Source organism: Lithobates pipiens, unplaced genomic scaffold (genome assembly GCF_037356315.1).
Source record: "Lithobates pipiens isolate NorthernLeopardFrog02 unplaced genomic scaffold, aLitPip1_a1.2 Scaffold_13, whole genome shotgun sequence".
NCBI classification, from domain to species: domain Eukaryota; kingdom Metazoa; phylum Chordata; class Amphibia; order Anura; family Ranidae; genus Lithobates; species Lithobates pipiens.
The window spans coordinates 31,071,788-31,084,581 of NW_027507718.1; the positions used below are offsets into that span (position 1 = coordinate 31,071,788).

The window sequence follows — 12,794 nt, forward strand, 5'->3', positions numbered from 1 at the left end:
ACCCAGATTGTCTAAGTCTTAAAGAGCCTGTATCCTGTAATGTATGATTAAGAAAACAGGATTTTTTCTTAAACATGAAATCCTTTTTTTTAGTATATTACAGGAAACGAGCCCCCTTCTATGTGTTTTGTATGATCCAACCCTATTATTTCTTGTTTAAAAAAAATGGAGGCTTGCTGAGAGTGGAAGAGATTATACAGGACTGTCCCTACAGCATAGTTTGCTAGTATCCAATCACCTGAAGGAAGCTGTATAACCCAGTGGTCTAATACCTAAAGAACCTGTATCTGGTAAGGTACCTCAAGAAAAGGATTTTACAGGTATGACAAAAATCCTATATCAGTAAAACAACCCTATCAAATTGAAGCCAGAGAGTCACAATGAGAACCAGGCAAGTAGCATTTCCATAGTAACATGCCATTAATGGTAACCTTCATATTTTTCTCATGCAAAGTTTTCTTCAAATAAATTAGTAGCATATAGGGGAAACAACTACCACTGTAAATATATATATATATATATATATATATATATATATATATATATATATATATATATATATATATATATATATATATATATCTTTCTGCATTTTTATCAGTATAATATTTATCATTTGAAATACAACAGGAGTTAAATAATCTATTTATGTCATGTTGGGGACATGGCTATTGTTGTGCTTTTACAGGAATTGGTCAAGGAGTTCCAGTGGTGGCTCTTATTGTGGAAGGTGGGCCGAATGTGATATCGATTGTCCTGGAATATCTTCGTGACAGCCCACCAGTTCCTGTTGTGGTGTGTGATGGAAGCGGACGTGCATCTGATATCCTTGCCTTTGGTCATAAATATTCAGAAGAAGGAGGGTAGGCAGATATGCTTGTGATATACTTATGTTTTAAATGACATAATAAAACTTCTGAGTACATCTGTTACAGTATTTAGAAAATATTGTACAATAAATTAATGTCACCAGACCAGTAATGTATCTGTATGTATATAGGTAATGCATTAATGCAAACTCAACATTTATAAAAGAGGCAAGTTAGTAAAAAAAATCATAGCATAATGCAGGTGAAAAAAATGCCTAGGCTGAACTTGTATGCTTATAGGAAAGCGATGCTTATATTTAAAGAAATATATAACATATACTGTATATTTCCAACACAAGCCATTTTGTAATCCAATAGTATATATAACTATGTAATTCAATTTAGTGACTGTCACTTAGGATCTTTTGCTCTCTTTTTATGGAACTTCCCCAGAAATGTAATTCTCTGCTTGTTGTAATTTGCTCACTGCTTTTCCTAGCAGTTTGCCTCTTTTTATGTGATTATAGCAGGCAGCCTCTCCTATTTGGAGGAAACTACTAAAATGCATGTCAAATACTACATATCAATGAAGAGTCCACAATGTATGTAACTGATTTAATCACTTGACCTCTGGAAGGTTTTACCCCCTTCATGACTAGAGCACGTTTTACTATGCAAGACTACACTATTTTAACTGGAAATTGCACAATCATGCAACACTGTATTCAAATGAAATTGATATCATTATTTTCATCATCATTTTCTTTTGGTGGTATTTGATTACAACTGGGTTTTTTATTTTTCATTATATAAACAAAAAAGACAGAACATTTTGAAAAAAAAAATTCTACATATCCAATTAAAAACATTTAAAAAAAGTCTTCATAAAAAAAGAAAAGAAAAAAAACAATAAATGTATTCAAATTGGTTTGTGTGAAAGTTATAGCATCTACAAAGTTTGCCATGTAAGATGCCTTGAAAAAGTATTCATACTCCTTGAAATTTTCCACATTTTGTTATGTTACAATCAAAAACATAAATTGCTTTTCACAGATGCTCTCCATTAAATCTGACAGAATTAGAGCTATTTTGCAAAGAAGAATGGGCAGAAATTTCACTCTCTAGATGTGCAAAGCTGGTAAAAGACATATACAAAAAGACTTGCAGCTGTAATTGCAGCGAAAGTTGGCTCTACAAAGTATTGACTCAATACCATTGCTTGCCACACTTTTCAGATATTTATTTGTAAAAAAAAATTGAAAACCATTTATCATTTTCCTTCCAATTCACAATTATGTGCCACTTTGTGTTGGGCTATCACATAAAATCACAATAAAATACATTTACATTTTTGGTTGTAACATGACAAAAGGTGGACAATTTCAAGGGGTATGAATACTTTTTCAAGGCACTATATACCGGAATTTACACAGCTATAATGCTGTACTGGTAATGGCTGTGGTCAGTGGTCACTTAGACTTACTGGAACTGTGATAGTGTGGCAGGCAGTCTGGTGCTAATAGACTTTCACTGGGAGTTACAATAATCGACTAACTGACATTAACATCAATAGTGACACTAATACAGTAATCAGATAGTGTACACTGTATTAATGGCAGTTTCTTGGAAGAGGTTACCATCAAGGGGGTAACTGTATGCCTAACAAGTGTAACATGTGTAATATGTGCTGCTTTTAACAGATATAGCAGTTTTTTCTCCCTGCTTTGCAGGCAGAGGAAACAGCCAAATAACTGATCTCTGTACAGAGCCCTATTTGTATGTAAACACAGGACTCTGTGCTGTGATTGGCTACAACCAATCAGCAGGTCTCAACCATAAATCCCTAACCCTAAAGCTAGTACACACTAACAGATCTTTTCATTCAGCCCAGTGGGCTGAACAAAATAAAACTGACAGCTCAGGTTGGAGCTGCTGTGCTAACAATCCAATATTAGTATAGCAATCTCCCCTGCTGTGTTATTGTGTTCTGACAGGCGGATTGCCCTCCCTCCCCAAAGATACTCTGGTCAGCTCTTTCAGCCATTGCCCCTTTGACAGAAGCCGGAAACTGGCTGATTTTTGTCCGACCGGGAGCAGTACACACAGGCCGAATGTCGGCCTGTTTCTATTGAACTGGCCAATGTCACCCAACGTTCGGCCCATGTGTACTAGGCTTTACAGTAACCTGGAACAGGCTAGATGATGTGCATGTGCGTGATCCAGCTTGCCCATGCCGCTGCCGCAATAATTGCACTGTGGGCCGATGGGAGCTGGTTGAGGTGGAAATTCAGTTGAAATGTATACACATATTATCTATGTAAAATAAATCTTTTTTTGTTGTTTTTTATATAACTTTATTATTAGTTAGTACAAGGCAAGATTGACATTCAAGTCAAGATTGACATTCTGCTCATTCTTTTTATGAAGCAGGTAAAAAAAGACAATTCCAGCCACGGACATCAGATTTTTCCACAGCCTTTCCTTTATCCAGGTCTTAACCAGTGATAGAAGGCAGAAAAGTCAGTCTGCTTCTCCCTTTGCCAAAAAGAATATTACGGTGTCACATTAAATCATTTAGTTATCATGGTGATTCATAGATTTGATTACCAGCTACAAATTAATGGCTGTATAATATTAGGCTGCATCTGTACCAGCTAAAAATTAATGGTTGTATAATATTAGGCTGCATCTGTAGTATAAACAATCAGTTCTGAGTGCACAGCTGGCCCAGGAGCAAGTAAAGAATTTGCATAATTCTACCCACCATCCCAGGATGAGGTACAGTGCCTTGCAAAAATATTAACCCCCTTGGCTTGTTACCTATTTTGTTACATTACAGACTTTCGTTCAATTTTTTTAAATCTGAATTATATGTGATGGATCAGAACACAATAGTCTAAGTTGGTGAAGTAAAATTAGAAAAATATATACATAAAACTATTTTTCAGAAATAAAAAACTGATAGTTGGCATGTGCGTATGTATTCACCCCCTTTGTTATGAAGCCCATAAAAAGCTCTGATGCAACCAATTACCTTCAGAAGTCACATAATTTGTGAAATGCTGTCCATCTGTGTGCAATCTAAATGTCACATGATCTATCATTACATATACACACCTTTTTGAAAGGCACCAGAGGCTGCAACACCTAAGCAAGAGGCACCACTAACCAAACACTGCCATGAAGACCAAGGAACTCTTGAAACAAGTAAGAGACAATGTTGTTGAGAAGTACAAGTCAGGGTTAGTATATCAATAAAATCCAAATCTTTGATGATCCCTAGGAGCACCATCAAATCTATCATAACCAAATGGAAAGAACATGGCACAACAGCAAACCTGCCAAGAGATGACTGCACACCAAAACTCACGGACCGGGCAGGGAGGGCATTAATCAGAGAGGCAGCACAGAGACCTAAGTTAACCCTAGAGGAGCTGCAGAGTTCCACAGCAGAGACTGTAGTATCTGTACATAGGATGACAATAAGCCGTACACTCCATAGAGTTGGGCTTTATGGCAGAGTGGCCAGGGGAAAGCCATTACTTTCAGCAAAAAACAAAATGGCACGTTTTGAATTTGCGAAAAAGGCACGTGGGAGACTCCCAAAATGTATGGAGGAAGGTGCTCTGGTCTGATAAGACTAAAATTGAACTTTTTGGCCATCAAAGAAAATGCTATGTCTGGCACAAACCCAACACATCACATCACCTAAAGAACATGTGGGGATGTTTTTCAGCAGTTGGGACTGGGAAACTGGTCAGAGTTGAGGTAAAGATGGATGGTGCTAAATTCAGGGATATTCTTGAGCAAAACCTGTACCACTCTGTGTGTGATTTGAGGCTAGGACGGAGGTTCACCTTCCAGCAGGACAATGACCACAAACACACTGCTAAAGCAACACTTGAGTGGTTTAAGAGGATGTGTTGGAATGGCCTAGTCAAAGCCCAGACCTCAATCCAATAGAAAATCTGTGGTCAGACTTAAATATTGCTGTTCACAAGCACAACCCATACAGCCTGAAGGAGCTGGAGCAGTTTTGCGAGGAGGAATGGGCAAAAATCCCAGTGGTAAGATGTGACAAGCTCAGAGACTTATCCAAAGCAACTTGGAGCTGTGGCTCTACAAAGTATTGACTTTAGGTGGGTGAATAGATATGCACATTGACTTTTTCTGTTATTTTGTCCTATTTGTTGTTTGCTTCACAATAATAAAAGAAAAAACATCTTCAACGTTGTGGGCATGTTCTGTAAATTAAATTAAATGATACAAATCCTAAAACAATCCATGTTAATTCCAGGTTATGAGGCAGAACAAAACAGGAAATATGCCAAGGGGGTGAATACTTTTGCAAGGCACTGTAAAAAACAAAACAAAAAAAAAAACGTATGTTTCATAGAGACATGCAGATACTTTCTGTTTTAAGTAGACCTAATTTTTTCACTTTCTACAAATGTTTAGAGCAAGAGAGGGAGAACAATGCCAGGATATTGTAGCAAAAGAGATGATACAATTGAATGAACACACCTAAACTGAAGCATACTGCAATCTGATGATAATTAAACATATTTGTTCATTTTGTTTGTAGCATTTAAAGCAATATTAAGCCTAAAAGCAACTATGTATTATTTTGCCGATTACTAATTCTTAGTTGTAGTGGCTGTATTTGTTTACTTTTTTAGGCTTTCTTTGCCCCTTTCTTCACCTGGTGATCTGGCCTGTAAGTCGATTGCCTTTTGAAACTCCTCTCTTGCAGATGTAACAGTTAGGGCCGGTTCACACTGCGGCGCGAGGCGAGGCGACACGGCTCGCCTCGCCTCGCTCCCGCAAGTCGTCCCCATTGAGTACAATGGAACCGTTCTGAGAGGAGCGACTCGAGTCGCTCCGACTCAGAAAAAAGGTTCCTGTACTACTTCGGGGCGACTTCGGGGGCGACTTGCATTGACTTCTATGCAGAAGTCCTCTGCAAGTCGCCGCTCACCCCCCCTGCAAGTCGCGGCGAGGAAGTCGGAGACGCCTCGCCGCGGCTCGCAGTGTGAACCGGCCCTTACAGGGATGAGACAAAATATTCAACATTGTCAGGGATGCCTACAAGGATCAATTTTATTTATTTTTGTAAAACCTGTATCTCAAAAGAAAAAAAAACAAAACAGTTTTCTGTAACTCACATAAAGTGTGAGTTGGAGTTTTTTTTCCAATTTGTTAGTGTATTTAAATCATGTTCATCTAACCATTCCTCCCCCCAAACTGACATTGCTGCTGTCCAAAGGTGTCCCCTGTGCTCCTTCACCAAAAGTTGGGGAACTTTAATACAGGAGATGTGTTATTAGCCAGATTACCAGGTGAAAAGGAGGGGAAAAGGCCTACAAATGAAAACAAATACAGCCATCACATCTAAGAATTGGTGATGATGAAGATATGAACAAGTAAAAGGTGCAATACTCTAGTACCTCAGTATGATTATATAAAATCCATAATAGTTCATAGGCAGATATCAGGAGGGGTAGATGAGTGTGTCAGGGCTGCCACCAATGGAGACCAGAAGCAAATTACAGTGAAACTGAGAGAAAAACACAAGGAGAGGGGCACCTCTGAATATATATCAAAACACTTTAATAGTAAAACAAGATCCACTCACATGGAAGAAAGTATTGTTGAGTGCATCTCTGGGCTGAGAAAGTAGGACAACAAGTCACAGTGAGTCCGCTTGTCGCTGGCAAAGTGCAGCACATCAGATCCCATGAATGAGTAGGACGGCGGACAGTCAGAGCCTATGGAAATCAACACTGCGGCTCCAAAGATCCTAGCTGGTGACTGGGATGATGGAAAATGGCCATGCAGTGTCAATCCCAAAGCAAGGCTTGGACAGCAAATAGCAAACCAAAATGTATAATTATTATTATACAGGATTTATATAGAGCCGGCAGTTTATGCAGCGCTTTACAACATTAGGGCAGACAGGACAATTACAATACAATTCGATACAGGGGGGAATCAGAGAGCCCTGCTCGTTAGAGCTTAAAATCCAGGAGGGAAGGTCAAGCTATACAAAAGGGTAATAGCTGTGGGGGATGAGCTAATGGAGAAAATAGTGCAGTTCTTAGATGGAGGCAGAAAAGGCTTCTCTGAAGAGGAAGGTTTTCAGGGATTGCCTAAAAGTGGATAAATTTGGAGACAGTTTGACAGATTGAAGTAGAAAATTCCAGAGGATGGGTGAGGCTCGGGACAAGTCCTGGAGGTGGATATGGGAGGAGGTGATGAGGGAGATAGAGAGCAGGAGGTCTTGGGAGGAACGAAGAGGGCGATAAGGTTGGTATTTTGAGACTAGGCTAGTGATGTACCTGGGGGCAGAGTCGTGGATGGCTTTGTAACTTATTGTTAGTATTTTGAATTTAATTTGTTGGGCAAGTGGCAGCCAATGGAGGGATTGGCAGAGAGGGGTAGCAAACACTGTGCGGTTTGTAAAGTGGATGAGTCTGGCAGCAGGATTCATGATGAACTGCAGGGGGGATAGTCTATTTAAATGTAAGTCAATGTGAAGGGAGTTGTAGTAGTCAAGGTGAGAGATAACCAGGCAGTGAATTTTGTGGTTTCATTGGTTAGAAAGAGACGTCGTTTTGAGATTTTGCGGAGCTTTGGTAAGTGATTGTGGCCAAAAGGAGAGTCAGAGTCCAGGATAACACCTAGCACGCTGACATGTGGGGATGGGTGAATGGTTGTGCCATTGCTCTTGACAGATAAGTCAGGGGAAGAGGCATGTGGGGGCGGAAATATTAAGTTTGGTTTTGGACAAGTTGAGTTTGAGGAAGTGGTGTGGCATCCATACAGATATGTCTGTTAGTAAGTTGGTGATGCTTGAGTAGACTGATGGAGTGAGTTGAGGGGGTGGAGAGGTAGATTTGTGTGTCGCCAGCGTAGAAATGATATTGAAAGCCGTGATAGGCCATCAGCTGACCCAGGGAAGAGGTGTAGATTGAAAATAAAAGAAGTCCAAGAACAGAACCTTTGGAGTAAATTTTATTTTTGAGGAGGAGGTGGTCAACCATTTCAAAGGCAGCTTAACGGTCCAAAAGTAGAGTACAGAATAGTGTCTGTTGGTTTTTGCAGTTAGTAGGTCATTTGTGAGTTTTAAAAGAGCAGTTTCTGTGGCGTGTTGAGTGCAAAATCCAGATTGAAGGGGATCAAGAAGGATATTGTTTTACTATTAAAGTGTTTTTGATATATATTAATATTGATATATTTGATATACAGTACAGACCAAAAGTTTGGACACACCTTCTCTTTCGAAGAGTTTTCTTTATATTCATGACTATGGAAATTGTAGATTCACACTGAAGGCCTCAAAACTATGAATTCACACATGTGGAATTATATACTGAACAAAAAAGTGTGAAACAACTGAAAATATGTCTTATATTCTAGGTTCTTCAAAGTAGCCACCTTTTGCTTTGATTACTGCTCCGCACACTCTTGGCATTCTGTTGATGAGCTTCAAGAGGTAGTCACCTGAAATGGTTTTCACTTCACAGGTGTGCCCTGTCAGGTTTAATAAGTGGGATTTCAAGCCTTATAAATGGGGTTAGGACCATCAGTTGTGTTGTGCAGGAGGTGGATACAGTACACAGCTGATGAATAGACTGTTAGAATTTGTATTATGGCAAGAAAAAAGCAGCTAAGTAAAGAAAAACAAGTGGCCATCATTACTTTAAGAAATTAAGGTCAGTCAGTCCGAACAATTGGGAAAACGTTGAAAGTGTCCCCAAGTGCAGTGGCAAAAACCATCAAGCGCTACAAAGAAACTGTCTCACATGAGGACCGCCCCAGGAAAAGAAGACCAAGAGTCACCTCTGCTGCGGACGATAAGTTCATCCGAGTCACCAGCCTCAGAAATCGCAGGTTAACAGCAGCTCAGATTAGAGAACAGGTCACACAGAGTTCTAGCAGCAGACACATCTCTAGAACAACTGTTAAGAGGAGACTGTGTGATTCAGGCCTTCATGGTAAAATAGCTGCTAGGAAACCACTGTTGAGGACAGGCAACAAGCAGAAGAGACTTGTTTGGGCTAAAGAACACAAGGAATGGACATTAGACCAGTGGAAATCTGTGCTTTGGTCTGATGAGTTCAAGTTTGAGATCTTTGGTTCCAACCACCGTGTATTTTTGCGACGCAGAAGAGGTGAACGGATGGACTCTACATGCCTGGTTCCCACCGTGAAGCATGGAGGAGGAGGAGGTGTGATGGTGGAGGTGTGATGGTGTGGGGGTGCTTTGCTGGTGACACTGTTGGGGATTTATTCAAAATTGAAGGCATACTGAACCAGCATGGCTACCACAGCATCTTGCAGCGGCATGCTATTCCATCCGGTTTGCGTTTAGTTGGACCATCATTTATTTTTCAACAGGACAATGACCCCAAACACACCTCCAGGCTGTGCAAGGGCTATTTGACCAAGAAGGAGAGTGATGGGGTGCTGCGCCAGATGACCTGGCCTCCACAGTCACCGGACCTGAACCCAATCGAGATGGTTTGGGGTGAGATGAACCGCAGAGTGAAGGCAAAAGGGCCAACAAGTACTAAGAATCTCTGGGAACTCCTTCAAGACTGTTGGAAAGCCATTTCAGGTGACTACCTCTTGAAGCTCATCAACAGAATGCCAAGAGTGTGCAGAGCAGTAATCAAAGCAAAAGGTGGCTACTTTGAAGAACCTAGAATATAAGACATATTTTCAGTTGTTTCACACTTTTTTGTTCAGTATATAATTCCACATGTGTTAATTCATAGTTTTGATGCCTTCAGTGTGAATCTACAATTTCCATAGTCATGAAAATAAAGAAAACTCTTTGAATGAGAAGGTGTGTGCAAATTGGTCTGTACTGTATATGCCCCTCTCCTTGTGTTTTTACATCTAAGAATTGGTAATCTGTAATATACTAGCTTTTAGGTTTTGGATTTAATACTGCTTTAATGTCACAATGACTTTACATTTTATCATTGCTTACCTTAGCAGAGATATTTCTGGTATAGTATGCAGCATATATTATTATTATACAGGTTTTATATAGCTCCAACAGTTTGCACAGCGCTTTACAACATGAGGCCAGACATTACAGTTACATTACAATTTGGCACAAGAGGAATCAGAGGTCCCTGCTCGTTAGCGCTTACAATCTAAAAAATAATTTATATATATATATATATATATAATTTCATTTTTTAACTAATAAGATAAAATATTGTGCTATATGGCACCTTCGTATCCCATTGTTACTTTTGAAGACCTTTAACCTTGGGTCACACCAAAAATACAGATTTTATTCAAATCAATGCCCAAAATAATTAGTGCATGGTAGATGCATTCCACCAGCAGAACATTTTATTATACATTGCACAGAGTGAATTTCTTTTCTATTCTTTTAAACCTGAAAAATATGTTTTACTTATGCTGTCAGCTTTTGCACTATTGTGGAAGTAAAGCTGTAAGAAATTTGCTGTGAAAAGAAGAGTTTTCTGCTGACATTAAACCAAATACTAAATGTCAAAACACTTCACAGATGAAAATGAAGATACAGCAAAGGAGAATCTAAGGAATAACGTGCATTAAAATACAAGAGGAAAGGCAGGCATTGTTAAAAAAGTTAAGCATGAAAGCCTGCCAAATACAAAGGTTTTTCAAAAAGTAGTTTCAGTAAAAATGTACAATGATTATTTATGTTTAATTTATATAACATTATGGTTTATGGATTATTATTAATAATAATAGCAATAATCTATATAATGCCATTTTCTCATGTGGTTTTGTACAAATGAAAATAGCACCCCATTGTACAGTCATAAGATGCACTATTAAAATGTATCATGAAACCTGCAATAGACAGTTTAATTATGTAAACTTTTTTGGGGGATGCACAATTTGAAAGAACAAAAAAGTCTCATAAACGCTGGACTTCCATCAGTAAACACAACCTGTTGGTGACATAATAGGGTTGATTTACTAAAGGCAAATAGACTGTTCGCTTTGCAAAGTGTAGTTGCTCCAGAGCTTCGTAAATGAGGTAAAGCTTCACTTTGGAAAAAATACCCCATCACCTCCAAGGAAAATAAAAAAACAGCATTTTTGCTTGCACATGATTGGATCATGAATGTTAGCAGAGCTTCCCCTCATTTACTAAGCTCTGGACCAACTTCTCTTGCAGAGTGCAACTGCACTTTGCAAAGTGCACAGTCTATTAGCCTTTAGTAAATCAACCCCTATGCTACTGCTGTGTAGGCATGGTCCCCTCTAGCTATTACATACAATAGGCTCGGTTTGTAAAGGTTTAACACAAGAATAAGGCCATATATTTTCAGTCATGTAACTGTAATTTTCAAATATCATTGGGTATATCTGAAAAACGACAAATATTTTTTATGGGAATAAGGATCATTATCCTGGTGCATCCATCATAATTCACTCATAAACTCCTACACTTTGCTACCTGTCAACAAACTGATTAAGAATTTGCATTCAGTTGAAAAGAGCTTTAAAGGTTAAAATCCCCAGTGGAAATTTGAACCTGAATGACTACTCTTGAATTGTTAAAAGACTGTAACCCTACCTCTAGAGATTAGTTCAGATTTTATTATTAAAGTTGCATATTCTTTCTATTAGACCAAAAGGGGTTGATTTACTAAAGGCAAATAGACTGTGTACTTTGCAAAGTGCAGTTGCCTTCTGCAAGTGCAGTTGCTCCAGATCTTAGTGAATGAGGTGAAACTTCACTTTGCAAAAAGTACCCAATCACATGCAAGGGAAATAAAAAAGAAGTTTGCACATGATTGGATGATGGAAGCAAGCAGAGCTTTTGCTCATTTACTAAGCTCTACAGCAACTGTTCTTAAAGAGAGCAACTGCAGTTGCCTTTAGTAAATCAACCATAAAGTGTCTGATCGGTATGCGAATCTAAAGCCCCATACACACTATCAGATTATCTGCTGAGTTTTTCCTTCAGATTTACCAAAACCATGTAGTAGAAGGGCCTGCCTGATTGCATACACATTGAAACTCCTAAGGTTTGTCCTCATATTATATGGTTTTGGTAAATCTGAAGGAAAAACTCAGCAGATAATCTGATAGTGTGTATGGGGCTTTAAGCATCTGCTTGAGCTTAAATGTGATAAGGGTCTGTATTGATAGGCTTTTGTTCGCCTCAAGCGAGTTTTGCATTTTTATACAGCTTATATGACTGCAATGCCCACTTAAAGCAGGTCAAATTCACCGGTCAGTGAATTCTGACTGATCTCGGAAGCGTGTCAAACTAATATCAAACTAATGACATTGGCATAAGCCCAAAGCCCATCAACACGGTTTGAAGAAGACACTGAAAACCCACTGCGATTAAAGGTTACAGCAGTCTAGAGAGTTTAGCCAACTTACTAAAGGAGTTGAGAATAATCACGTCACAAATTGTGTGAATATTTATTCAATCATGTGAAAAATAAAAATTCTGTTTATGTGTTTAAACTGCACATGATCAGGTATCCAGAGTGAACAAGAATTTGCTTTTCATATGATAGGATAGTTGAAAGTGGTTGTAAATATTAAAGGTTTTTTACTTTTTTGCATTCCCCACGTTAAGTGAAAAAAGCCTTCCAAGATCAGCTCCTGTCCCTCAGTCCCCCCTAAATACCTACCTGTATCTGATCTTGATTCAGCACTATACCCAAGAGCAGTAGCACTGCTCTTTCTCTCTTCCCACTGGACTTGGAGGCAGTAGTAGTAACCATTTGATTCTGCTTCTGTGAATCAAATCGAGTGAGAAGGGAGCAGGGGGCAGGGCTGAGCCACGCTATGTGGATTTATATATCGCCCACACATCTGCCCCCATAGCAAGTACTTTTAATGTGAGCAGACACTGAAGAGGAGTGGAGAGTGCCAGCAGGGGACCCCAGAAGAGGAGGTTCAGGGCTGGGAGCAGGTACTTATAACATGTTTATTATATGTATTATT

The 12,794-nt window shown here is 39.0% G+C and overlaps 1 protein-coding gene across 2 annotated transcripts in view; it reads left to right on the forward strand.

The window, feature by feature from the left end:
- TRPM3 (transient receptor potential cation channel subfamily M member 3) overlaps positions 1-12,794 on the forward strand; it is a 264,979-nt gene that overhangs the window by 47,232 nt on the left and 204,953 nt on the right. For both annotated transcript variants that reach the window (XM_077474953.1, XM_077474954.1), the window contains exon 5: positions 689-863. In XM_077474953.1, the coding sequence (XP_077331079.1) occupies positions 689-863 (175 nt within the window). The remainder of the gene's footprint in view (positions 1-688; positions 864-12,794) is intronic.